Source organism: Phragmites australis, chromosome 17, assembly GCF_958298935.1.
Source record: "Phragmites australis chromosome 17, lpPhrAust1.1, whole genome shotgun sequence".
In the NCBI taxonomy this organism is placed as follows: domain Eukaryota; kingdom Viridiplantae; phylum Streptophyta; class Magnoliopsida; order Poales; family Poaceae; genus Phragmites; species Phragmites australis.
The window spans coordinates 20,852,543-20,879,942 of NC_084937.1; the positions used below are offsets into that span (position 1 = coordinate 20,852,543).

Genomic DNA, 27,400 nt, shown 5'->3' on the forward strand with positions numbered 1-27,400 from the left:
GTCGCTCGGGTGGGAGGGACGATGTGGAACTGCGTCAAGTTGGTGCTCGCCACTAGGGGTAGAGGGTTAGGGAAGGTGGGGTGGCTGCATGCATCGGTGATGGAGTGTTCAATGATGACGTCGTCGTAGTCGGGGCTGGAGAGGAGCGCAGAGGCAGTCGCGTGGAGGAGGGGCTCATTATAGGGCGCGACACCGTCGAGGAGCGCTAGTTGGATGCGGTACACCACCGAGTCCATCGTTCGCGTCTCCACCGTAGGCCTAGCACCCGTGGCGGGGGAGGGTCCCATTCGGGCGGCGGCGATGAAAGGTTTGTCGAGGAGGCAGAGTTCGACGAGGGGGTTTTGGAGTTGAGAATTGGAGCCAATGCAACGATACAAGACAAATTACACCATCGAGGAGTTGGGGACTCGGGATTTCAGGGCCCATGAGGCACCCGCGGGTGCAAAGTGCAACCCGAACCCGACTCGGATTGGGCCCCTACCCGATGGCCACGCGGGATGGTTTCTACACCTGAACCCACTCTCGTCATGTCTAAAACCCACGGGGCCTTGACTCGACTTGGCCCACTGCCATCCTTAAACGTGTTAAGGCCAGCTCTGTGCTTCTGTTGGCTTTTGTGGCTCTAATATGGCGTGATCCCCTTAGCCTCTACCATACCATCCGACAACCTCTCCCTACGGTGGTGAGTATGGGCCTATTTTAACAATAGGTATACATGACTTAAAAAATGGGTCATAAGAGCTAATTAGGCTTTAAAATAGTAGAGTACGGTAGTAAGAAAAGGTTCATGGGAGCATGATGGTGTTGAATCAGAATGCAATAAATAATTCTGAAATTTTAACAAATACTGTAACATCTACTGTTATTACATATGGCTTTCATTTTTTTAAAAGGTGTATAGATGTACACTCACGCCTCAATGTGGGCCCGCCATTGTCCCCCTCTATCTACTCTACTGACCACATCCGCATGCCTGTGGGAGTGCGGCATGCCTATGGCCATTATTGGGGAGGGCAGGCTTCGGCTGGGCATGGACACGTTCAGGCCGGTATCATACTTCCCCTCACCGGTGGAGGGCATGCTGTGCCGATGAGCTTTGCGTTGTCCTTTGCTCTCCTTCTACAACTCCATTGTGACACAAGTATTCGATGCTAGCTCCTGCTTGGTCCTCATCCTCATTAATCGGTTGTCTGCGAGTGCTAATTTCAGCGGCTCTGCCTCCTCTGGGGCTTCCTTCCCCTCCAAAGTAATAGAAACCATTCTCTTATAGGAAATAAATCGAAAATCGCTCCGGTGGATAGCGCTGAACTAAGGCCGTGTTTGTTTGAGCTTCTGCTTTTGAGCTTCTCTGAAAAGCAGTGCTTTTGGTTTTTCTGAAAAACTGATTTTGGAAATAGGTTGTTGGCTTCTACAATAAATTTTTGGCTTCTCAGCACATAGCTTCTCAGAGAAGCACATCTCAGCGAGCTTCTCAGCTTTAGTTCATTTTCCTCAGAAACAGGCTTCTGACTTCTCCAGAAGCCACTTCTCCAGAACCTCGTTTGTTCTGGCTTCTGGCTTCTGGCTTCTGCCAGTAGCAGAAGCAGTTTCAGAAGCAGCAAACAAACACGGCCTAAGTGGAGAAGCCTGGCTCTAAATGGCTGGATGCGGATCAAGGGAGGACCCAGGACCATAGCAGGCTGGGCTTCAATCCGAGCCATGAGTCCAGATTTTTATTGAAATTACTATAAAAATATTAAAAAAAATTAGATCCAAACTAAATTTGAATGAACCAGATCTTGACCTAAGGCTGGTTCTGCCCCTGATGCGAACGGTCATTGCCAACCAAGGTTGTTGGGGATTGCCTTGGCGAGCCGGTTGCGTTGCAGAAGGCCACGGGCAGGTTGTCATCACAGCGCTACTAATATCCGTCTACTGAGGTCGTCATCACAGCCCATGCACACTTCACGCAGGCTCTTCGGAGACCGGAGACCGTTCCACTTCGCCGCAGACTTGCTGCCCCAGACCTGTCAAGTCCACGCGTGCCCGCACTGCATGGCTGCGATCGCTGCTCTAATTTTAGCACATCGGTGGCCCGAATGGCAGCCAGCAACCCCTCCTCAGCTCACGGGCGGCAGCAGATTATTTCGCACTGACTTGTGTACGCTCTGCCCGCCGCACGGCGGCGCAGGTAATTACCAGCGCCGTTCATTCCTTCCTTCCGCCTTGCGTCAGGCGTGTAGTAGCGGATGGAGAGCACCTCGGGAGACCGACTCCGCGAGCCTCGGTGATACGTGATCGCGGCGGGCCGTGACATGATTGATCGAGCTGCACTGCATCAGCTGCTTTGCTTTGCTTTTCATTTCTTCTAGATTACTTTTGTGGGAGCTGATGAGAGTTTGCTGTTTATACATCAGATGATATCATCAGAATGGCACAGTCAGAGAGAGAGAGAGAGAGAGTACACGGCTTTGTAAAGGGGTTGGCTTGCTTTAAGATGAAAATGCGAATGATTCACAGCCATCTTTAGGTCCCGTCCACCTCTAGTCGTTTCTAGTGGTGTTCTTGCTGTTGGATTTGCAGCCGTTACTCCCACCTTATCTTAGCCACCGGTTGTCCTTTGCCGAGCCGATCTGTCTCTTTCATTGGACCAATCTATCTCCCTTGAAGTCTCCTCTAAACCTGACGACAAAGAACTCTAAATCAAACTGAAAACCTCACGAACATTCACGACGTCTGAAATATAGATAGTGTGGATAAAAAATGATATGTAAGTAATTATAAATGTGAGAGTGAGATTATATAATATTATAACACGGGAGTATAAAGTATAGGAAGCGTGGGTAAAAAAGATCAGAGCTTACTCATGCATGTGAGAGCGAGATTATATACTATTACCGAGTAATTCGTAGGCTTGCGAAGTTCCAAACCAAAAGGCTCCCAGTAAAGGGGAGATCCACCAGTAAAGTGGAAGGTGTAGTCGAAAAGCAGGCTTGCACGCTTGGTACAATAATTAGCTAGTCACACAATTGAGTCTCCATGAGTTTGCATGTCACCACCGAAAATTCCAGATTGGTCCATGCTTTTGCTTTCGGTGAGGGATATACATTTGGCTGAAAAGAACAATGAGTTTGTACAGATGCGACCTACAGTAGCTTATTTTTATGGACAACTTTTTTTTAAAAAGAACAGTGTGTATGTACAGTTGTGACCTGCCACTGTTTTGTTTTGTGGCATGTCTTGAGAGAGAGATGAAGATGCTAGGTCCCAAAGTATTTGTGGGAGAGCTATACAAGTGCAAGCAATGGCAAGTTGGCAACTGACATTGATGCACCAGATGTACAGAATGGGCAAATGGCCCCAGTCAGGGGCGGACTCCCGTTTAAGACTAAAGTGTACAGGATACTGAATAATTTTTCGATTTTAGTAATGCGAACATACCCTCTAATCTAACAAATGGAACATTCAAACCTCTATCTAATACTTGAACATCTGATCATTTTTGTTTTGAGTTCGTCACTGATCCTAGTCTATGAACATGTAATATATGGATAAGATTAGATGAATTAGTAACTTGGAAGGTGGCATGTTGGCCCCGAAACTCAACGGGTGCCGACTCCGTGCAACCACATGAACTGATCGAAGACATCACTGCATTCGAAATGGTGAGATATAATCAATTTGTAGAACCATCTTACAATATATTTATTTGATCACAAATCTTAACCGCACCGTTTTCCGGTGAAATTTTTACGTTCCAAGCAAACTTTGGCCCTAATACATAGCCGCCGCTGACTGGATCCAGACGGATTTCGGAATTGCAGTCTCCCAGTAACGAGAGAAATGACAATGAAAAACGCAGTCTTTTTGTTATCATAGTACTAAGAATGTGATTTTTTTTCACTAGCTCTCGCGCACATGATTTATTGTAACTTTTATTTACATTGCGATTCGTATTAGAGAGATAGGTGAAAAAAATAAAAAATCGTCAGATAGATAAATACTAGTAAAATATATATATATAATAAATATGAAAAATCGACAGACAGATGAATACTAATGAAATAGATAGACTGAAATAAATCATGCGTCATTACACGTCGACTTGCATTTCCCACTCCAAACACCGTAGGCGACTGACTGGCCGTGTTGAGACGGTCGATGAGTCTGCGGAGGAGAGGCGGGGGAAGCAACCACTGCTCCGCTCGTCGCCGCGCGCGTCACCGTCTTCTTCCGTCTCCTCGTTATTTATTGCGCACGCATCCCATTCAACTCCCTCCACATCGCTCGCCAAGTTGCTGCCCGAGTCGCGGGAGAAGAGATGGGTCAACGGTCGTGGGGTGGTGTTTCTATCCGTCCGCTTGCTCTCTGCTTATGTAGGCAAGGCAACCGCAGCGCAGCCCCATCCCCCAACTTGCTCACTGCACTCGCGCCTTCGCTTCGTATCTGGGTCGAGAGCCAGCCAGCCTAGAGGGAAGAAAAGAAGCAGGACAAGGCCAAGGGGATGAAGGGAGAGACTAGTGGCTACGTCCTGCTCCTAGTTATAGTTGTGGGCTAGCATCCTGCTGGTCAGAGCATTGCTTGGTGTGTAGCTCGGTTCTTGGTTGAGTTCTGGGAGGGGGAGGGGGGAGCAGGGGAGAGCGGGAGTAACAGAGGAGGAGCAGCGATGGCGGGCAGCGGTGTGGCGGCGCTGGGGGTGAAGAAGGAGCGAGCGGCGCAGTACAAGGGCCGCATGACGCTCGCCGTCGCCATGACCTGCCTCGTCGCCGCCGTCGGGGGTGCCATCTTCGGCTACGACATCGGAATCTCCGGTACGCTCCACAATCATTCTGCTCTCGTCTTACTCTTCCGCGTGCTGTGCTTTCGTCCGATGGTGTGGCCGCTCCTCAGCCATGAACGAGCCACCGGAGGTCCGCAGGTAGCTTGCGGTAACGTGTTCTCTTCTAGTCTTGCTACGCTGGCGTGGCCCCGGTCGGATTTGGCGGCACTAGTGGTAGGTACCAGCGCTGGCCCCGTCCCCTCGTCCTGGGCGAGGCGTCTGTCTCGTTCCCGCAACAGTTTGGCACGTACGCGTCAGTACATCGCACATGGAATCGAGGCTTTTCGAGAGGTGGATTTCATGGTATCTCCAAAGGACCTTTCCCCTGATGCGGCGGATGATTGGTTTGGGAAGGAAGGACGGACGACTAGGCCACTTCAAGCGCAAGAAACTATTGCGTTTATGTTCTTTGTATTTTACTTCGATACAAGTATAGATATAAATCTCGTAACATATAATATCTAATAGCGGGCCAGTTCGCTCAAACTCCTTCCCCATCACCATCAATTTTGATTTTAGCTAGTGCTTATTGGGCGCTTCAACTAGTCTGAAAAATTTCGTGCTAGTATCTTCATATCAAAGTTTCGCGTCGTATGAACACGGGTTGCGATTGAGAGCTGACGAACAGACCAACCAGTGGCCGCACTTGTCAGTACACAATTCGCCGCAAAACAGAAAAAGAAAAGGTTGGAGACATCGCGACATGGTGATAAAACCTTGTGTTTCTCATTTTTAAGTTTTGGGATAGTTGGAGCGTTGAACGATTGGGCGATTTGAGGACAAAAACTATAAAAACCAATCCTATTCTTTTAAAAATGTTTTCAAAAGAGGTTATGTTCAGAAGTCAAAAACACCTGTACGACCCTTGACTTCATTGATAAGTACGGTATAATATTGCCATTACAATATACTCGAGAGGGCTTTGTTTAACCAAAGCTGCTAGCGTCCGAACGTTCAATCTATTAGACGCTCTAACGGTTCATTGCAACATTAAAAATTAACGTCTGTAATATGGAAAAACATGTAATAAAATAACTCGTAATATGCATCTGATTTCAGAAGAAAATTCTCATCATAATATCACTTCATGTTGCACGCAATGACCTTAAGCTCACACAACAGATCTTAAATGAGATCTACTCTATGACTAATCCTATAAAAAATAGCATGAAAAAGATCTTAATATATAAAATGGAATTTCGCACCTCTAAATACAACATCAGCCACTCTAAACAACTGCAATATCCAAAAATTACTATTGCAACATCTCAAAATATATATTGCAACGTCCAAAGCACCTAATACAATATCAATCCAACCAAATCATGTATAGTAACATATCCAATTATCTGTTGCAACATCATTAATCACATGTTACAACATCCGAAATCATCAGTTACACCATCCCAAATCACATCTTGCAAAAAAAAAAACATCTCAAATCACATATTACAATATCAAAAAACACTAATCATAACATCTTAAATAAGATGTGACATCAAAAAATACAACATCCTCATAATCACATGTTATAGTTTTCACCATCAATTTCCTCCTCAGTTAATGAATTTATTTTATGCCAGTGATGGATCTGTTGTGCTCCAACTGATGAGCTTGGAGCTTCGGCCACTGTGGAGTCAAATAGAGGGAGCGTCGACATCTTCACGCAATAGGGAGCATCAACCCGCGAGCACCGTCTCATTGGAGATCTGGATCTCGCAAAATCCAGTGAGCTCTAGCCCTGGTGACATCATATCGATGGAGCTCTGGCGTCTCCACGCATGGGACCATCACCCCCATGAGCACCCTACTGCTCTGTAGCCTTCCTTGAGGCCCTGCAATGTGAGAGGACAGCAAATTTTATAGTATCCTGTTCAAAAAGATCCTCGTGAGACCTCATCCATCCATCCATCCCGTGATTCAATGGCTGGGCTGAAGAGGAGAGAGAGGGAGTGGACACGTGTCATCACAAGAGCAAGAGTCTTTTGTAGGACCGGATCTTATAGAATTTGCTTCCGTGGGAGAGAGGAGGCACGAGCAGACTGAGCAAGCCGAGCTCGGTTGGTGTGCCGGGGAAGAGATAAACAAATGGGGACTGGTGGGCGAGGGCGTGCACATGACGGGAAAGGGGCAATGGGCAAAGGGCACATAACTCGTTGGAAGTTGGAACCTATAAGACGTGGACGTGTAGCCAAGCGTCCGATATTTTTAGTAGCCTCGAACGTCTTAGCTCTATCATTATTATTGTTTAACAAACCTCAACATGATAGGGTCAAATTTCTCTCCTGGGCACGTGTGCATACATTTCAAGTTTGCATATTGTGAGTTCTAAAAAAATTCTCATAAAACTCTTGGCTGTAGAAATAATGGAACATAGTTGCATGAAAAAAAGATGATGCTATATATCAACCACATGTTTTTTTGCTTATTTTTCAAGCAAAGACTGTTAGACTCAGCCATCTTCAACCTCTATCCGCCTCCTATCCTTGGCTCCATGCTTGCTCCCCCGTCTCTTACCCTTCTCCAACTGTGTCCATCGTTGGATCCATCGTCACCATGCTAACACGGCATCCTTATTTCTCCCGCCCGGCACTGGCCCACCAGCCATCCTTCGCCGTCCGTGGCGCCCCCTTGCCCCCACACTCGTCTCCTCCGTCTGACCGACCTACTTCTCCAGGCATCCCTATAAGCCTGGGAAGCACATCGACGATCCCGAAAATCCCCTCCCCGAATCCTAAACCTTTGCTGGCGATGACGTACGTGGCCGTCCTAAATTTCACCAAATCGCCAAATCGCCACTCCTAAATTTCAAGCACTTGGATTTTAGGAAGTGTGGAAAAATGAATCATTTGTGAGCTCTATAAGGGAATGAACAATGCTAGATGTTTATGGCTAGTTGTTTAAAGAAAGAGAGTGTTAAATACTTACATAAAAGCTATAATTTTCAATGCAAACAAAGACCACATGTGTTTAAAAATTGTAATTTTTAATGCAAATAAAGACTACACGTGTTTAAATATAGTTAGCTATCTTGTTAGCACTAATATAAGTCGTCGTGCTTAAGTAAGCACCTTACCCTCACTCTAAACACCTGTGCTACTGCAGTTAAGAAAAAAAATCCGATTTTTTCTATAAGCATCGCCTCTAAGCACCCCATTGTACATGCTCTAAAAGGAGAAAAGTTCACCTGCAAAAAGTTGCATAATTTTTCCTTTTTTAATCTCAAAATGATCTACTTTTCCCAGATTTTTAAAGGCGATCATGTTCCATCATGAACTTTGTGAGAATTTTTTAGAGAACACAAGTATGCAAACTCGAAATGGTTGCGCACACACCTAGGGTGAGAATTGCATTGTTCAAAGCACAAAAAATCTCTTTAACTAAAATGGAATTGTCTATGTATATTATCAGGTAGAGGCGATCATTGTTGAAAATAATAAAAAGTAGTAGAGTTGATCAGGTGAACACTCTGTTAGTCCAGCAGAGCATAATAAAACCAAGCAAAAATCTTTGTATTGAAGATGCTTAAGAAGATTTTATCAGCCACGCCGTAATGCATGTCTACCAAAGGATTTATACCTCCACTGATCCAACAAAAACTAATCTGGAGAATTACGCGCGTTCGTGGTGCCACTGCTAGAATTTCACATGCCATGAGAACAACAAATTTACCATGTTTGAACTCTGAAGTGGCTATTTAACGATGGATTATCACCTGGAATGCTCTGGGAATCTGACTGGCCAAACCAAATGCTGCAGGAGGAGTGACCTCGATGGACCCATTTCTGGAGAAGTTCTTCCCGGTGGTGTTCCGGAGGAAGAACTCCGGCAGGCAGAACAACTACTGCAAGTACGACAACCAGGGCCTCGCGGCGTTCACCTCCTCCCTCTACATCGCCGGCCTCGTCGCCACCCTCGCCGCGTCCCCTGTGACGAGGAACTACGGCCGCCGCGCCAGCATTGTCTGCGGCGGCGTCAGCTTCCTCATCGGCGCCACGCTCAATGCTGCCGCCGTGAACCTGGCCATGCTCATCCTCGGGCGCATCATGCTGGGCGTCGGCATCGGTTTCGGCAATCAGGTGAGATGAAGAGTTCTTGATCGCTTGGTGAAAGAACAATGGCGGTGTTCTAAAATTCTAGTGCGTGCGTGGGCTCTGACTAACAGTGTGTTATTGGTGGCGTGGCGTGGCGCAGGCTGTGCCGCTGTACCTGTCGGAGATGGCGCCGGCTCACCTCCGCGGCGGGCTGAACATGATGTTCCAGCTCGCGACGACGCTCGGCATCTTCACGGCGAACTTGATCAACTACGGCACGCAGAACATCAAGCCGTGGGGTTGGCGCCTGTCGCTCGGCCTCGCAGCGGTGCCCGCGCTGCTGATGACCGTGGGCGGGCTGTTCCTCCCGGAGACGCCCAACAGCCTCATCGAGCGCGGGCGCGTCGAGGAGGGCCGGCGCGTTCTGGAGCGCATCCGCGGCACCGCCGACGTGGACGCCGAGTTCACGGACATGGTGGAGGCCAGCGAGCTGGCCAACACCATCGAGCACCCGTTCCGGAACATCCTGGAGCGGCGCAACCGGCCGCAGCTGGCGATGGCCGTCTGCATGCCGGCGTTCCAGATCCTGACGGGCATCAACTCCATCCTCTTCTACGCGCCCGTGCTGTTCCAGAGCATGGGCTTCGGCGGAAACGCGTCCCTCTATTCCTCCGTGCTCACCGGCGCCGTGCTCTTCTCCTCCACGCTCATCTCCATCGGCACTGTCGACCGCCTTGGCCGCCGGAAGCTCCTCATCAGCGGCGGCATCCAGATGGTCGTCTGCCAGGTTGACGATCACTTCACTACGCATCGCGATCACAATGTACGTATAATTCGCATTGCATGGACTGAAGTGTTCTTGGAACGTGCATGCATGCGTGCAGGTGATCGTGGCGGTGATACTGGGCGTCAAGTTCGGGACGGACAAGCAGCTGTCGCGGAGCTTCTCGATCGCGGTGGTGGCGGTGATCTGCCTCTTCGTGCTGGCGTTCGGGTGGTCGTGGGGCCCGCTGGGGTGGACGGTGCCGAGTGAGATCTTCGCGCTGGAGACGCGGTCGGCGGGGCAGAGCATTACGGTGGCCGTGAACTTGCTCTTCACCTTCGCCATCGCGCAGGCGTTTCTGTCGCTGCTGTGCGCCTTCAAGTTCGGCATCTTCCTCTTCTTCGCGGGGTGGATCACCGTCATGACCGTCTTCGTCTACTTCTTCCTGCCGGAGACCAAGGGCGTGCCCATCGAGGAGATGGTGCTGCTCTGGAGGAAGCACTGGTTCTGGAAGAAGGTCATGCCGGATATGCCGCTCGAGGATGGCTGGGGAGCAGCGGACGACGCTGCACCTGCCAACAGCAATCGCAAGTGAAGTGTGCATGGTTTCATAGACTGTACTACAACATGAGGACAATGCCATGTAGGAGGATCAGGATGCTTATCATATGTAGGTTGTGTGAATTCGATGTGCATTTTATTATGTGCTTGTATTGTTGTGGCTTGCATCTTCAGACATTCTCTTCCTCAGAGTTTTCGTGTTTTTTTACTGTAGAAGGGATCGTGTGGTTCACACTTCAGAATAAATATCTGCGAGGTGCATCAGCATCGAAGTCTGTAGTGCAGACTGCCAAAATTATGAATCTATGACCTATTTAGCAATTAGCAACTGGGATCCCAGTTAAGAATGAAGACATGGAGTAGTTAATTTGGCATAAGCTAGAATCTGAAACAGAGGAGGAGACTAGGAGTGTCAAGAATTATTGATTACACTTAAGATCTAACGATCCTGAATGTAGTAAGCTACAAAGGGACCTCAGCTATTCACATATCAACAAAGCCACAATAATGCATGCTAAAGAGAATGAAAAAAAGGTGTTGCTATACTTCACACGTCTGTTTCTTAAAAATAAATAAATCACGCAACCAACATTAGACTCTCGATTCTAACCCAATGGTCTAGAACCAAGCGGGTACCGTTCATCTTCTTCCTCCATTTATTCCTTCTAGCGCTGATTGTTTCTTTCTCCCATGAAGCCGTGATGCGCTCACCTACACTACCTGTCTCTGGTGGCGTCTTTACCGTCGGATCTGCACCAATTGCCTGCTGTCACGCTAATATATTTGTTTCCATCGTCCCGTTGCCAACCCTGCTCATCACCTGCTTGCTGCCCACAGCACCGCTGCCTCCATCGTCGTCTCACCACACCGTCATGCTATAGCCCACCGCCAGTCTGGTCGCCGCCCCAGCCTCCCTCTAATCCCTGAGGTCACCGGTGAACCCTAACCTCGGGGTCGCCAGCGTTCAGTATTCACACCATCAACTGAATCTCTTGCGATTTTCAGGTGCCTGATCATAAGGAAGTGTGAAAAGAAGCGAGCGTGCTCGAACTCATGCCGCCGCCGCCGTCGGCGCCGCGCGGTCATCGCGCGCGCGCAGCCGACCGGCGCTTCAGCAAGAGCTCCGGGATAGGCAGCGCGCGGGGCTCCGGCGGGACAACAAACGACGGCCCCGAGTACACGGCCAGCGGAGCGGCCGCGGCCTCCTTCGCCTGTGCGCCGCTCTGCTCTGCGGCCACGGCCGCCACGGGCTCTGCCTTCGTCGCGTCTGCGCCCCGGTGCTCTGCAGCCTCGGCCTTTTTCGCCTGCGTGTCTGGACCACGCTGGTCCGCAGCCGCTACAAGCTCAGCCTTCTCCGCCTGCGCGCTGCTCTGGCCCACGGCCGCTACAGGCTCATCCCCCTTCGTCTGTGCGCCGCGGTGCTCCAAGGCTACCACAGTCCCAGCCTTCTCCGCCTGCAGGCTGCGCTTGTTCGGAGCCGCCACAGTCTCGGCCTTCTCCCCCTGCGCGCTGTTAGTTAATCTAGTTATTTGCTTTAGCTTGTTTGTTATCTTTCCATGTAGGTGGGAGCCGCTCGTTCTGTTGGAGCTGGCCGAGTCTTTCGCATGCGTAGAGCGCGTCGTGCGCGGTGTGTGCGGAACCCCGCTGGCATGGCGGAATGGCCGGGCACACGAACTAGGGATGAACAATAAAAGGAGAAGAAATGGACAGAAAACGCTGCTGGTTATTCGAGCACCAAATTGACTCTGTGTTTGTGAATTTGAGTTTTCGAGTTCTAGCCAACACGCGCCGCCCTGGTCCGCCGCCGCCACAGTCTCAGCCTTCTCCGCCTGCGCGCCGCTCTGCCCGCAGCTGGAGGCGCCACCGTCAGCATCGCCGTGACCTCGGGCGGGATCTGCTCCCCGCGTTTCAGAATCACGACGTTCTCCATCACGCGCTTGTGCGGCGGCGAGCCGCTCTCGGGGGGTAACCGCCGCCCGCGCTGTCGCCCGTTCGGCTGTCCACGCGCCGGCCGCGACTGCCTGGACACAGGAGGGGAAACCGTTGCTGGAATCCGACTGTCCTGCTGCTGCATTGGCCAGCGAGGAGCGGGCGTGGCACGCACGCCGGGGTGCCCCCCGAAGAAGGCGCGGCCGGCGAGGCAGTCCGTGGGCCGGATGCACAACGCTGCCATCCCGACACGGGGGACCGGGTCCGTGCGCGCGGAGCTGATCGACTTCGTGGTGGCCGCCGGAGCGCGCGGCGATGCTCGTCTTCGTGTGCCTGTCACTGGCGCGGCGTGCGAAACGCGGACGAGATCATGGCGAAGCGGAGGCGGGCGCTGCGGATATACATCCGTGAAGCGCGCGTTGGAATCAGATCCGAGCTCCGAGTCGGATTGGCCCGCTGGGGTTAAGCGCGTGATTCTGCGGTGGATCCAGGGGCAAAACTGGAAAGAGGAAAAATTGAAGCACTCCGAAGGGACCCGTGGGCCGTGGGTCTAACCCTCGCCCACTCTTCTCCCCATTCTGCCGCCGTCGACCTGACACAGCAAACCGGGCCCTCCTTCCACCGAGGCCTTCTCTCGCCGAGAGGTGTCGCTGACCTCCTCCTCCTCGCCCTCTGCTGGGAGTGGAGACCCATCAATCCGAACTCGGATTGGTTTCTTCTTTTGTTGGTAAGCAACGCAAGCTCGCTTGGACGGATTGTTCTAGGGTTTCGTTTCCGGATTGGACCTTTTCTTTTGCTATGGCTGTGAGCAATCAATTTCGAAACCCTTTCTTTCTCACCGTTTCAGTCGGTTGTGGATGATTTGTGCGCTGCGTGGTGCGCTACTAATCCGACCCCATCCGCCCGTAGTTAATCCAGCCTTGGAGGTATTCCCCCCCTTTCAGTTTCAAGAAGGATCAGGAGTGTAATCTAGCCTTGGAGATATTCCCCCTTTTCTGCTGTGTTTTGTACATCATTTCTGATCTTGCAAATGCCCCATTGATAGTTCGATACATGGCTCTGTCATATGCAACTTCAGTGCGAGTGACTAGAATTCTTTTCGAATAACAAGAGTAGTGTCCCGGGTTGACGTAACACGATATGACAGTGAGCAGACAGCTTGATTGTTTCTAGACTAGAAAATTTTTGGGGTTTGAAGACAGTGAATAATTGCCGCTGGATTGCTAGAAATGGTTTTTGTTCTGTAGCCAGCTTGAACTAAATGGTGAGTTACCCGCAAGTGCAATATTTTGTCCAATAGAGCTTGCAACGGTTTAATATGTACGGATCCTAAAAGGCTGACTGTGTTACTGTATCTGTCTTTTTTTTATTCCATATTTTATTTAGTCTTCGCTACTATTACTAGCAGTCCGCCCGCCCGCCCTCCCTTCCCCACACTCACGCACATACTCTTTTTTTTATCCCATGGTTTATAAGGTTGACAAAACTCATTCAAAGTTTAGTTATAGATTTCATAACAGGCACATTCTTTTTTGTGAAATCCTTGCAAAACTTACCCACGTTCTGAACAAAAACTTTTGTACTAGTTCTATTGATTCAGAACACACCAAATGACAATAACCATACCTTATGTTGAATAGGTTATGACGTAGAGTATGGGGCTGTTTGGCAGGGCTCCATCTTCCACAAATTTATAGATCCACAGTGGAGCAGATCCATAAGCGGACCGATGGCAAAAACGGGTAATATCCCCTCAACTCGGTGGGCTGATTGGTTTCCATAGGGCGGATCCACATTTGGATCAACGTTTTGACCGCTCCACATAATTGCACAGGGAAGTGGGGAGATCCATCTATCGGGTTGCTCTACAAAATCATGGAGTCGCCCTGTTTGGCAAGGCTTCGCCCAGATCCATCGTGGATCCTGGATCTGGAGCCCTGCTAAACACCCCCTATATGCCTTTTGGAGCAATAGTTCTGAACCATTTGCTACTGAACATGCAATTAACCTAGTCTGTATTGATGATGTATCATTACCGTAATGAAGTCCGATTATCTTGCTATCATAATAAACAATTTCAATAACAAATTGTGTCTTTGAATACATTTTTATAGAAGAATGCTCTTGTTCTATTTATCACTGAACTTAGCTATGCTCGATACACTTTTGTCATGATAATAACATATAACTAACTAGTAACAATTTGTTAGGGCCACTCCTCTCTGTTTAGTGGTTACGGCGCATACCATGAAGCATAAGTCCACTATCATGCCATCGGAGGAGGAAGTGGAGTTAGAAGAAGAAAAGGTAAAAGATGGCCAAAATCTCTTGCATCCACTTTTTTTTCTCCATTTTTCCTTTTAAATACGACACAACAACATGCTTGAGTTTCTTTTTCCCCTCCACAGATTAAATCTATGTGTCTGTATTCTGAATTTCTGATGGTGCTAATGTCTTGTCTTGTAGGATTTGTTAGTTAAGCACAAAAGGGCTAAATTTTCAGGGTCCATTGTTCAGCCACAACAGGGAATTGAAGTCTCTGACACAGAGAGCAAAGTGCCTGATGTTCTATCGCTCAAAGTTTCTGCTGGCAAGGATCCCAGGGATGGTCTCACTGATTGTGCAGTGCAGATCTCTGGTGAAGCAAATGGTTGCAGTAAGGGACATGTTCAGCATGTTACTGGTATCTCTTTTACAGGTGATTAGAGCACGGGCTAATGGATGCAACGGCATTTGATACTATCAGGCATTATATGCATTCTTTTATTTTCTTTTTGAAACTTCACCAAAAGAGAGTATATGTGCATTAGTGTTCTTGCTTTATCCTTAATCTCACATTTAAAGGTAAATTATTTTTCTGTAAGCTATTGTTTTGCTAATATTCATTTGCCATACAGGCAATGAATCAGCAAGGTCGAGACTGCCAAAAATCTGCACTGCAATTGGCTGGAAAGAACCATCATATGAATTTGAAGAACAAGGACCTCCCCATAACAAACTGTAAGTTACCGAAAAATGCTCCAAAGAACATGGACTTTGAAGAGCAAAAACCATTCTATTAACCAGTGAATATTAAATTTAGTAGTCATGCATTTCCAGCACGTATAACACCGTTGTGCATTATGTTACCGAAAAATGCTATAACCTCGACCTAATATCCTTTCATGTAGTTTTAAAAAAAACGAATCGTATTATTGTATACAAGATTTTTTCATGGACATTTAATGTCGATAGATATTATAATGCCAATATTAGAATGTATGATTGGCAGTGTCATTGAAAAGTACCATAGCTGCATAAATTCACATACCCAGAAATGCTCCAGAAGTCAAAATGCTTTGGGAAATTTTACCGAGTTTCATAAGTACAGTCTACCTACACGTTTGTGTCTTTTATCACAAGAAATAGATAGTGGCATGTCAACAATATAAAGCTCTATCGAATCTAGATGCCTGAACCCTGTGCGTTTACTTAAATATTCCAAAAAAAAAAAAGGTTTTCTGAAAAAACCCAACTAATTCATCTTTAGTATGGTAAATTTGAGAAGTGAGAATAAAATTGCTTTGAGAAGTAGTAGAAGTTGTTGTTCTTATTATTCTTGTTACTACTACTTGTTTCCAGGCTGCATTCCTGGTTTTCCAAAAAGAAAAAGAATTACAAAAAGTTTGACGAACTTTTTCCGAAATTTCCAGTTACAGGAAATCCTTTGCTGCAGTATCCTAATCTTGATGCTTACCTGTGACTCTTCAGTAGCACCCTTGAATTGACTCAAATTTGATTAGCGGTCATCGTCTCTCTTTTACGTGATTTTTCCTCGAATAATTCATGACTGTCCATAATAAGTCAGTGTATGTTGAGCTGCATTTAGCAGATGAATAACGTGAAAGTTATCACCTTCACATACGACCATGCTTGGGTGTTCTTGCATTCGCTGTCCCATTTTTTTGTTACATTTGACCACCCTCAGTCTGTACTGTTGTTAGTTACTTAGTTGCTTATTCGAAGACGATAGTTAGACTCATTATTAGGATCAGAAATGGGAATAAACTGATGCCGGGAGAACTCTGCAGATTCACATGCAAGATAACTGTCCATGTGGATGGAATCGTCAACACTGTTATGGAGTGCTTCGGTGATCCCAAGCGTCAGAAGAAAGCTGCGCAAGAACATGCCGCTCAAGGGGCATTGTGGTGCCTTGAGCGCTATGGACATGCCAAGTAATCTTCAGATGCGTCCCAAGTAGCGCGTTTATCTACAGTTTTGCTGCTTTGATCAACCCTTGTTTCCGTTGCCATTTGTACAAATGCCCCTCAACCTAGGGTCAGATAGTGTACTCCTTTGGTCAGTGATGCTTATCTGTGTCTGAACTTATTGTTTTTTTTTGCGAGGGGAAAGGGAATATATTAATTTGGAACACAATACATCCCACTTTTTGAAAGTACAAAAAGAACCTTGGAGAACAAGGATATACTAGGTGGATTGACGTGCCTACGCCGTGTCTGTTTTTTTTCACAGAAGACAAAAAAAATTAGGTTCATCAATTTTAGCATCTCAATGTTTATTTATGAATTTATTAATATTTAATACATTCATTTAATTATAGGAATATAATATTATTTTTATGTATGCACATAATTTTAATATGTAGACGACAGTAATATGAACATAATAAAAGTTATTTCATATTTTTTTTTGAGTTTTAGATATTTTTCTGTGCATTTTAGATTGTTTTAGCCGATTTATCAATATAATTATTTTACCTTTTGCTATTTTTCTGGAATTTTCAAAAAAATATATTATACATGTAAATATACTGATACATATATGCATACATACACATATATATACATATCCTTATCCATATATATATATGACCCACAAGAACAGTAGCTACAGTGTCTTACCCTTAGAATGGCCACAATTTTTGGAGCTTTAATATATCGTATTATAAGATGAAACCCATCCAGGTCCTTGCACCGCCTTTAGCTCCGATGATCCCAACCTGCCTGCACGATCCTGGAGTAATCCTCCTCGTACCGAGACTGGTGACCAACTCCAAACCTTGGAGACACCGCATCATCCAGCGCTACGAACTCACAGCTGAAGCACATCTAAACCACTGAAAGAGTATCGGTAGTTGTATCGTCAGTTCAAGTACCGTAAAACACTCCTCTGCAGCCGCGGGATGGCATGAACTCCAAACCCCTCGCAAAAGAAACCAGCACCACAGGCACGACACCGGTGATTTGTTAAACCATACACAAACACATACTCATACGCAGACCAGTACGCATACACATACCATAGATGTACACAAACTCAAATGCATATGTAGCATCACAGTTGACCCTGGGAGCATCACCGCGTTCACAACCGCGACGCGCCGGTGACGCCACGAGCGGACGGCACGCCAGCCAAATGCGGTGGGCACGCGCACCTAGGCGAAGATGACGAGCATCGATGGCGCATGCGAAGCAACAGCACTTAGAGGCGCAGACGACCACCATAGCCCACCGGTAAAATTTCAATATTAGACAACATATATGAAAGTATTTATTGAAATAGACAATATGTAGTTGTATTTATTAATTTAGCATCTATATTTGGCGCACGGTGTATCGAAAATGAATTTTCGATACACCGTGTACCAAAAAGACATTTTCGGCACACAATGTGCTGAATACGGCACTGTTGCCCATATTCGGCACACCATGTATTGAAAATAGACTATATTCGACATACGGTGTAGCGAATACGGGTAACAGTGCCGTATTCGGCACATCATGTGCTAAAAAACTTTTTTGGTACACGATTATATCGCGTCTGCTTTCCGGTACACGGTCATGTTGGTACCGAAAAAGTATTTTTCGGCACACGGTGTGTCGAATACGGCACTGTTGCCCGTATTATGCATACCGTGTGCCGAATACAGTTCATTTTCTGCACACGGTGTGCCGAATACAGGTAACAGTGCCGTATTCTGTATACCATGTGCTGAAAATAACTTTTTCGGTACACAGTGTACCGAAAATCTATTTTTAGTACACTATGTGCCGAATACGGATGTTAAATTAATAAATACGACTATATATTATTTATTTTAGTAAATACGTTCATGTATGTTATTTAATTTTGAAATTTTCCCTAGCCCACCACATCCCTGCATCGCAGATGCACGCGCTCGTGTCGCCGCACGTGCTCCCACCGCAGTCACCAGCGGAGACCGCCAAAACTGCCAGGCCAGCCCCAATGATGCCATTGCCGGTGAGGGGCCGTCACGGAGCCCTACTGTACATCTCCCAAAACACCAAAAGCTACAAATGTATAGCCTACTAACTAGCTAACAAGCCACTCCCGGCGTCGATCCACCCGTTCCTCACTCACTTCGGAAGCGGAAGCCCGCTGGAGGAGAGGAAACAGGCAGATCGACGCCAGATACAAAGAAATCGTCGTAAAGTCTCCTTTGCTACTATAGCAGGGAGCGAGAGGATAAGGAAGTACTTGCTACACGTGACTGTTGTGTATCTGAACTTATTGCTATGTTGTGGTAAACAGAAGCATCCTTTGTGGATCTCCCTCTAACAAGGAACATATAATTAATGATTATATATTTATTATAAATATAATATATCTTTATAATGGATATCTATTGTATATGTCTCTTTAAACCGTTACAATAGGATTTATAATCATCTTAGGTTAAATAAGACATGTGCTAATATTTCAGATATCTGGAAGAGGTATAATCTGAAAAATTTACATTGGTAAGAGTTCGAATAGGATATGAGTACCTCTCCTCAGCTATAAGAAGAGGGCTACCTCCAAGACATGTATCTAGAGTTGAAATCTAGAGAAGTCAATCAAACCCAATAGTCTAGAGAAGCTTTAGGGAAAATCAGAGCAAGCTTAGTCTAGTAGGATTGTAAAACACCCAGTGAAGAAGATCCATGACAACATCATAACACTATGGATCCATCCGACTAGGCCATGAACCCCATGAACGGTCATTTTGGCTTGGGCATGGTTTGAGATTTCTGGGGTCCATATCAATGCGGTGACGTTTGCTTGACATTTATCGTTCATCCTTGCAGTTCTGGGTACTTGACAGTTAGTAGTTTAAAATCTTGATATAAGCGGCACGAGCTAATTCTTTCCAGAATCCCAAATGCCATCGTGACCAATGCTTCACGAGATTAGCTGCTGTAACTGAGTCATCAACTAGGTACTGTTTGTCATACACTACGCATGGCACATGGACCAGAGCTACCGGATTCAGTCGTCTTCGGAGGCACCATCGACGTCGAACTCAGAATCGTCGGTTAACTCCACAACTTCTTCCTCTGAATCTTCGTTCTCAGAAACGTAGGCAGCTGGCTTCTTGGTCGCCTTAGCTGTCCTTCTTGGCTGCGGTGCAGCGGCTGGCTCAGCGGAGCTGCCAGAGGGTGGTGAAGTTTCAGCAGCAGTATTTTCGGAGCTTGTCGAAGCGGCGGTCGCGCCTCTCTGCAGGACCGAGCCGCTCTTCTTGTTGAAGGGAGAGGCCCTCATCTTCCGTACCTTCTGCTCGGGAGAAGGAGCGCTGGAGTTGCTGTCCTCTGCGGGCTTGAGCGGATTCAAGCATAGTCAGAGGTGCTACAGCAAATCGTGAGTGCATGAACAGTAAAATGCAGTTTATCACTGTAGCAGCTACTGTTGCGAAAACACGGTCGAAAATGGTACTGTAGCACTAAATCCTGACTGTTCACTACGATCCGGACGGGAAAAATACAAACTGCGAATTACTGTAGCACCTCGGTTTAAGCAAAGCCAGAGAATACGAATCCGGGCTTGAGCATCTCTTCTATCTTTTTCTGCCTCATGGCCTTGCCCTGAGCTGGCACCCTCTTCCTCGTGGTAGCAGCCTTCGGCTTCTCGGCGGCAGTGGGCTTCCTTCCTCTACCTTTCTTCTGAGTTTGGACTTCTGAGACTTCCGTTGCGAAATCGTCATCCTCGTCCTCATCATCTGAAGATATCGCTGCTAAAGATGACGAGGCTTTCTTTGCTGCGCCTCTTCTGCTTGGTCCATTCCTCCCATTGTTTTCATTCTGCTGTTCTTCTGTTGTTTCAGTTTCCATGGCTGCAAAATTCTTAAGATCATCAGCTACTTAAACTTTTGAAATGGAGACTGAGACCTTTTTCTCATTCTGAAACAACAAATTGACAAATTTACACTTGGGCCTTACCAGAATGATCTGGAGAGGAGTCATTAATATTAAAAGCCACTTTAGAGCTCGAATTCTTGTGACACTCTTTAACCTCCCTCCTACACTCGACCTCCCGGCGCCGCCACCCCCTCCCAACCCCTCCCTTCTACCTCGCTATCGCCAGAGCCGGCTGCCGGAAGTCCGTGCAACGGCGAGGATGGTGACGGCGGGGCTCCCCCCCACAGGGTTGCTGTGCGTTGGCATGGAATCGTCCGGCTCGACGCGCTTCTTCTCCGGTGGGATCCATGTGTAGGGGGTCGGATTCTGGCTTCGCGGCCGGATCCTGGCTTCACCGGCAGGATCCGGGCGGGGGTAGCCAGATCCGTCGTGCCATCACCGATTTCCGCACAGGGACGGTCTTCTTCGTGGCGACCGCCCCTTTCACGGCGCCGCCGTGCTCCTCGCGTGGCCGGTCAGTCCGCCTCCAAGGCGTATACGTAGCTGGTTTCCTGGGGTGGAACCACGTGCTCGCGCTCTCACCGGTGGAGTTCCCCGTGTTCGTATTGGGGCCGCACGCGGGGATCGGAGGTGGCGGATCTGCTCAGATCCGTCAGGTCCGTGGTTTTTTCTCGCCGAAGTGCTCGAGGTGGACACAGGGATCACTGGCGAGCCAATCTAGTGGCTCATAGGTGTGGTTCCTACGGACTTCTTGGTCGTCGGCGTGGTGAAGACGACACACAACTTCAAGACGGTGCCGACCTTGGCGATGGTATCGCGGGCTTCCGGCGACTGCTACGGTGGCTTCGTGCTGTGTGTATGTGCTGTTGCGGTGGCCTTCGTGCTGCCATGTTTCTCTGCAGGGTCACACCGTCGTCGGCCATTGAGTGGCGTGATGCAGCCCGCCGGGACATCGGCGCGCCGGCGGGATCCGAGCGTCGGCAGCCGGTTCACGCTGCTAGCGTCAGCAACCTCCACATGAGTGGGGCGGTACGGTGCAGTGCAGCATGGGTTTCAATGTCGTTGGTCTCGCGGAGCCGTCGCCGCCATTGCCAGCCCACCAGTGACCACATTGCCGCCGCGTGGTTCGTATGGAGTCTCCGGCGATGGAGGCTTCCTCCGCGTTCGAGCCATCCTCGATGATGGAGCGGTTCTTGTGCGAGCGGCTGTTGGATAGTTTGTAGATGGCTGCAGATTACTAATTTTATATATGTATCTGCAAGATTTTTTTTATGCTTAAGATTTTTTTTCCACTTGGTTTCTTTAATAGAAACCGGAGGGGGCAACCCCTGTCTTAAAAAAAAAAAAAGCTGCCAGACGTTCTTTTAGTGCGGGCACGTCCTCCTCTTCGTCATCACTCACAGGTGCACTTGCCTTTTTAGATTGTTTCCTCTTTTGCGGTCCAGTTTTTGCATTTTTTGCTACATAGTCTTCATCATCAGACCCAGCTCCATTTGCCTTGAAAATTATAATTATTTTGTCAGTAGGGTGCGATTGAATAGCTAGTCAACTTAAGATTTGCATGTTACAATTTTAACCTTCTTGGCTTGTTTATTCCGTGGAGCTGCACGCTTCGTGGCCACTGGTTCAGCAGCATTCCCTGTAATAGACAAACAAACTATTTCAACTATGGCTTAAACGGAGCTAATTCATCCCACAGGAATGAAATATGGAAAATCCATGCCCATTTCAGTAACAACAGATACCTGCAGTATCACTTGTGGCTAGAGCTGGGACTTTGGGCCATATTTTTTGGGCCGGCCCGAGCCCAGCACGGCCCGGTGAAGCTTAAGCCCGACCCGACCCGAGCACTGATGGGCCGGGTCAGTCCGGCCCGATTTATGGGCCGAGCCGGGCTTTGATATGGGGCCCAATGGGCGGTCTGACCCGGTAAAAAATGGGTTCGCACCTCACACGCGGTGGAGTGTGGTGGTGCTGGGCCCGTGCCAGCCTGGCCCGATAAGGCCCATCATGCATTCGGACCGAGTCTGAACCTAGCTGAAGGAGGATTGGGTCAGCCCGACCCGACCCGAATAGTTTATCGGGTCATCCTAGCACGGCCCGAAAAACCCGAAGCCCGAAAGGGTCGGTCGAGCTGGCCCGACCCGGCCCAAGTCCCACCTCTACTTGTGGCACTTTCCGCCTTTCGAGATTTAGCTGTAATCGTTTTGGGTTGTCTCTTGGTCTTGGGGGCTGCTTTGGATCCATCTTTTTTGGCTTTCTCTTTCCTCCTTCATATCCTTTCCTCCGCCTCTGCTTCATCCATTTGATCAAGCACCTGCATCACAGTTGACAAGGTCTCTCAACCAAAGTGATCTTGATGGTGTTTTTTTTTCAGTTCCTCAACTTCATTCTTTAGTTTGGCTTTCTCAGCATTGAGATCTTCTCCTTACTCAAGGTGCCGATTGCCATTGAGAGGCGATATTCGTAGTCATTTGCAACAGCAATTCCTTGTGCAGCTTCAGAACTCTCTTCATTTTCGTCGTCCTCTTCTGTAGCTCCTACAGCAGCTGGCTCGGCCCTTTTCTTTTGCTTCGGGAAAGGATCAAAATTCTTCTGCTGAAGCTCTAGGAACAGCTCTGCTCTCTTCCTGTTACGGACTTTGGTTTTTCCGTCAGCAAAAGCTCTGATAAATCTAACTTTGTTATCAAGCTTCTTCAAGTCCAGCTCTATATTTTCCAATAATGCTTTCTGCACAACATAAATTAGCTACTGTGGCGTTCAGCAAATATTCTGAAGAGAACAAAATGTGACACATGTACCTTTCTTTTCTCATAGAATCCAAGCCTCAGTTTAAAGAATTCGATGTACTAAAAAAATGACACAAAAAGGGTTCTGTAGCTACAAATAAGATGGGCACACGTACTTTGCTCCGGAGTGTCATACTTTCGAATTTCACCATCTGAGTTCAACAAGTGCATGTTTGTCGTTCCAATTGTTGTTGTCAGCTTAAACTTCTTCTCCGGTCCTTCTTCCTTAGCGATGCTCATATTTTCCTCACTAGTGTGACCTCAAAGTAAACATCGTCACTATCACCTTGCATCTTGTAACCCTGCAAATTCATTGTGATTGAAGAACATAAACCCGAGGGAACTATCATAAACCCGAGTGAAAGAGTTTTCTATAATCAATTACCTCGATAAATGCTATTTTATCCTTGTTATTGGTGTCTGGAGCCAAAGAATCAATAAATTCTTTGTAGTCCTGACTCCTGAGTCTAGCGTCGGATTGGCAGCTCAGTGATTCTCAGTGCAGTACTGTCAACAGCCCTCTATAACACCAGTGATGGTGTACGTGACACCAGCTGCCTTTGTACTTGTCTTCTCAATAGAGCCCTGTTGTTTGTGAATGGAAAATTTGTGCCAATGCAACCATTAGTTTTCCTTTTATAAAACAACATTTTAGAGCAACAAAATTGTGCGAACCGACTCATGGTACCGATCTTGAACCCCCTGTACGAAGGGTGCATTGCTTCAGTGCACTCATCATTCAGCAACCATCGTAGGTTGGCAACAATGTCTCTTGGATTATAGTTTGGGATATAGGTGCTCCATCCAGTACCAATTCCTTTACTTCCATTGACCAAAACCATGGGAAGGATTGGCACATACCTAAAGTGAAGGAGGCTTGTCTTAGCTACTTATATAAGTATCTAATTGCAATAATTGAGAATGGATAATCTAAGGGCTAATATTACCAGGTGGGTTCAATTGATTGTCCATCTTCATTTAGATAGTTAAGAAGAATAGAAAATTGCTCAAGTGATAGGTGACAATTTGGTGAAGATGTACCTAGGACTCGCAGCATCTTTTCCGCCCTGAAATGAAATATAAACATGCAAACAAGCATGAAAAGAATGGGTAAAAAAGTACAGGGTCATCAGAAAGCACCTTTATGGTAGTAAGCTTTTGCGTTAATTATCTCACCTGAGATTGTAGGACCTAGAAAGGTAATTGAAGGGGAGTGAATAGATGTTTAAACAATTTTCTTATAAAATTGATAGTATTCTACTATTTTTTAATCCAACGTTCCTCAATAACATATACGAAAGAAAGAGAGACAAAAATAGATTGTAAGACTTTTAAAACTAATACTCCTCTTCGATGGATAAGAACTCTAGATTCTATTTAAGACCATATCAAGATTCATAGCGGAAAAAAAACAATTAACTAGAAGAAAAACTTCTAAATACAAGAGAACTAGCCACCAGAAAAAGAGATTCTTCAAGTTGATAGATCCAGATGGTTGAAATAATTCAAGACCAATTTATATGAGAAGATTAACTCTCCGGCAATAGGAAGAACATCTCTTATACAACACAAAAGGAGCAACTCTAAAGGAAAATGAAAATCAACAAAAAAAACACCAAACATTTGCACCAAAACACGAGATCTAAAAACAGAAGACTAGAAGGAGATAAACTCAAGCATATGCAAAAACACTCTTCATTAAACTCAGTGGAACACCCTTTTTTGGTAGATTACAAAATATTTTTCTCACAAAAACTCTCACCTAAATATAGGCTAAGCACACATCTCTCTCTCCACACAACACAAGTAGAAGACTCTCAAAACTCTTCAAAAACTCTCAAAGGCTTCTCTCAACCACCAATCATACCTCTTTATTTATAGGCAAGGGGGCTTGCTTAACTTTTAAACAATCTTGTCCCTAAATTGCCCTTCCATAACAATACACTCCCACCTACCATTAGGGATAGTTTTATCCGAATTTTTCTCCGTCCATCAGATGAGCATGACGCCTTCATGACTCAGCTTAGTCTCGACGCTAGCTTCGCTATGATACCACATGCACTCCATCCTTCTACAGGCAAAACCGCAGAACCAAGCGTGACTCACTACAGCTTGCTCTGACCCTAAGCAAGCATTCCGATGTCGACACACCACTCCACCTTAGAGAGAGAATGAGAGCTCCACCTCGATATCCACGACGATTAGAGATCGATGGTAGGAACCTCCCCAAGCTTCCGGAGGACTTCCTCGAGCTCCTCCCCTCTTCTCCCTCGCCAGAGGCACGCTCATCTAACCTCAAGCCCGCACGCCACCTCAGAGCCCAATCTTCAAACCGGAGCTTCTTCGAAGTGGATTGATCCAATAAGAAGTTGTCATACTCTGAGGTGAGGTATCCCTTACCATTTTTTCGTTGTTTCCAAGATCGATTCGACCCTCATGTCATTTAGATCCAAGTTTAACCTATCCTAGATCCAATCCATGGGGTATTTTGAGTTTAGCTCGATAAATATTGTCCAAATCACTTTAGAAGCACTCAACTAGTCCAATAGAGCATTTTGGTACCCTTCGTCACCGGAGTCCTCGTCCGTGATCCTACAAAGGCGCTACCGGTAAGGTCTAGCGGTCTGACCGTCGATAAGACTGGCCTAACCACCGGTTAGGGCCAAGAATCTGAGTTGAAAACCCTATACAGGGGTCTGACCGCCAGCATACCTGCGGGCTGGCCGCCAGAGGCTAAAACTCTCTGCAAGCCGACAGTCTGACCGCCACCTCTATGTCAGTCTGACCACCAGCTAGGCAAAGCTATGCGCACTTAGGTTAGCTTGTCCGGGGTTTCAAACTTTAAAACCCTAATCACTTAGCGATTTTTTACAAATACTTTCGAAGCACGAATCTCTAGTATTATTCAAGCATGCATCATGTGCGCACTTTTCTATTTTTTATTATTTATGCAATGCATTCTTATTCCATTTAGAGAGCGTTGCGCCAACGATCTAAGCGAGTGAAGGCGACACCAACCTCTCAGAGTTTTCCGAGTGTTGTGTAGGAAGTATCAGACAAACCTCAGAGCAGCAAGGTAAGCATCTAAGCATAATGCACCATTTGATTGAATTGTGAAGTCTAACTTGATAGGTTATGCTTTATGTAAGTTTACATATACAGTGAGTTGATGTTGTACGTCTATGCGTAGAAACTATGTTAATGTATTACCTCTACCTTGAGTTGTTGATTATTCATATCCTTATAGCCTTGATAACATTGTCGATGTCTAACTTAAGAGTCAATTGAAATGCTTAGTAATATATAGGTCCCCGGTAGAAGTCGAGCAATGCTTAATCCGTTGTTCACGAGCTTAGCGCTTACTTATTGTTCACAAATATTGATTATGATTTTGATAGTTGTATGAGTGGTGAGGTTGAGGCAAGATGTGGGCGGTGCTAGGAGTGTCTCCTGCCCCAGAGGAGTTTCTTGGGATAGTTCAGGAGAGGAGCTCGGGCACCATAGACTGCTTGCATTGTTTAAGCACCATCTGTCAGTGCAGTTGGATCTAGCACTTTTCATACTAACCACATGCTGATCTAATGGTAAAGTAAGTCAAATATCATACGTCATGCCAACACTTGTCTTGCGGTCCTACGACGCGTAAGAGAAAAAGAAAAGGAGAAGCGAAGTGGTGGGGAGCCGGAGGTGTCCAGAACACGCTCGCGGTAACCCTGGTGCCATAGGGGCATTGCAAGTAGATGGTTTCGAGTATAAGAAAGGTTGACATGGGTACCCCTTGGGTGGGTCTGTGTGATCACTCGAGTCGTATGGTCCTCGTGTCGTGTGAGTAAAGTTGTACCCCCTGCAGGGTATAAAAACAATTCGGATTGCCGCGCTCTTGGTTATGAGCATACTCATGTCCATTTGCATCGATCGTAGAGTCACAAATCTGGGATGGTTGGTATGGTTTTATTGAGTATGGTTGTCGATGGTCGTTGATTACATGAGATGGTTCCATTTACATTTACGTTCATGTTGTTTACAGGTTTGGAAAGGTTTGTTTGGTTAACTATAGATACTTACACATATATGTCTAGGTTGTTTACGCATATAAATTTACTTAACCTTATGACTCTCTCCTTACTAATGGCTCAATGCATAATCCTTAAAGTCGGGTTATCTATATGTAACATATATAGATTAAATCTTATGAGTACCTTCGTACTCACGCTGCTCTTTCAGGTACTTTTGGTGAGAATGAGCTCATTTTTTGCTATTTCACACCCGCCGATATTGGTGGCGGACCAGAGTAGGCAACTACTCTCGAGTGACGAAGATTTTGGGGTGGAATCTAAGGGTATGTGGCTCCACTCTTCTTTTGTTGTATATAGTTTTATTTCCGCTGC

General features: G+C 46.8%; 2 protein-coding genes and 1 pseudogene across 5 annotated transcripts; 2 read left to right on the top strand and 1 right to left on the bottom strand.

The window, feature by feature from the left end:
- The first annotated feature begins 4,130 nt into the window (after positions 1-4,130).
- LOC133897082 (sugar transport protein 7-like) lies at positions 4,131-10,329 on the top strand. Its single transcript, XM_062337652.1, has 4 exons — positions 4,131-4,790; positions 8,558-8,877; positions 8,993-9,619; positions 9,717-10,329. The coding sequence occupies exons 1-4, from the start codon at positions 4,646-4,648 to the stop codon at positions 10,188-10,190; spliced, it is 1,566 nt and encodes a 521-aa protein (XP_062193636.1). The 5' UTR covers positions 4,131-4,645; the 3' UTR covers positions 10,191-10,329.
- A 2,284-nt stretch (positions 10,330-12,613) lies between these two features.
- On the top strand, positions 12,614-16,506 carry LOC133897348 (endoribonuclease Dicer homolog 4-like). Of its 4 annotated transcripts, XM_062338050.1 has the most exons (7): positions 12,614-12,812; positions 12,933-13,011; positions 13,726-13,827; positions 14,296-14,392; positions 14,552-14,783; positions 14,983-15,085; positions 16,156-16,506. In XM_062338050.1, exons 4-7 carry the CDS (start codon positions 14,333-14,335, stop codon positions 16,304-16,306), a joined length of 546 nt encoding a protein of 181 aa, XP_062194034.1. In that variant the 5' UTR covers positions 12,614-12,812; positions 12,933-13,011; positions 13,726-13,827; positions 14,296-14,332; the 3' UTR covers positions 16,307-16,506. The 4 variants fall into 4 exon arrangements, with proteins under 4 accessions (XP_062194034.1, XP_062194033.1, XP_062194035.1 ...); XM_062338049.1 differs by lacking the exon at positions 13,726-13,827 and having other exon boundaries at positions 12,615-12,812; XM_062338048.1 differs by having other exon boundaries at positions 12,618-12,812; positions 13,726-14,392.
- Positions 16,507-19,357: 2,851 nt separating this feature from the next.
- On the bottom strand, positions 19,358-24,411 carry LOC133896957 (DNA topoisomerase 2-like; annotated as a pseudogene).
- Positions 24,412-27,400: the final 2,989 nt, after the last annotated feature.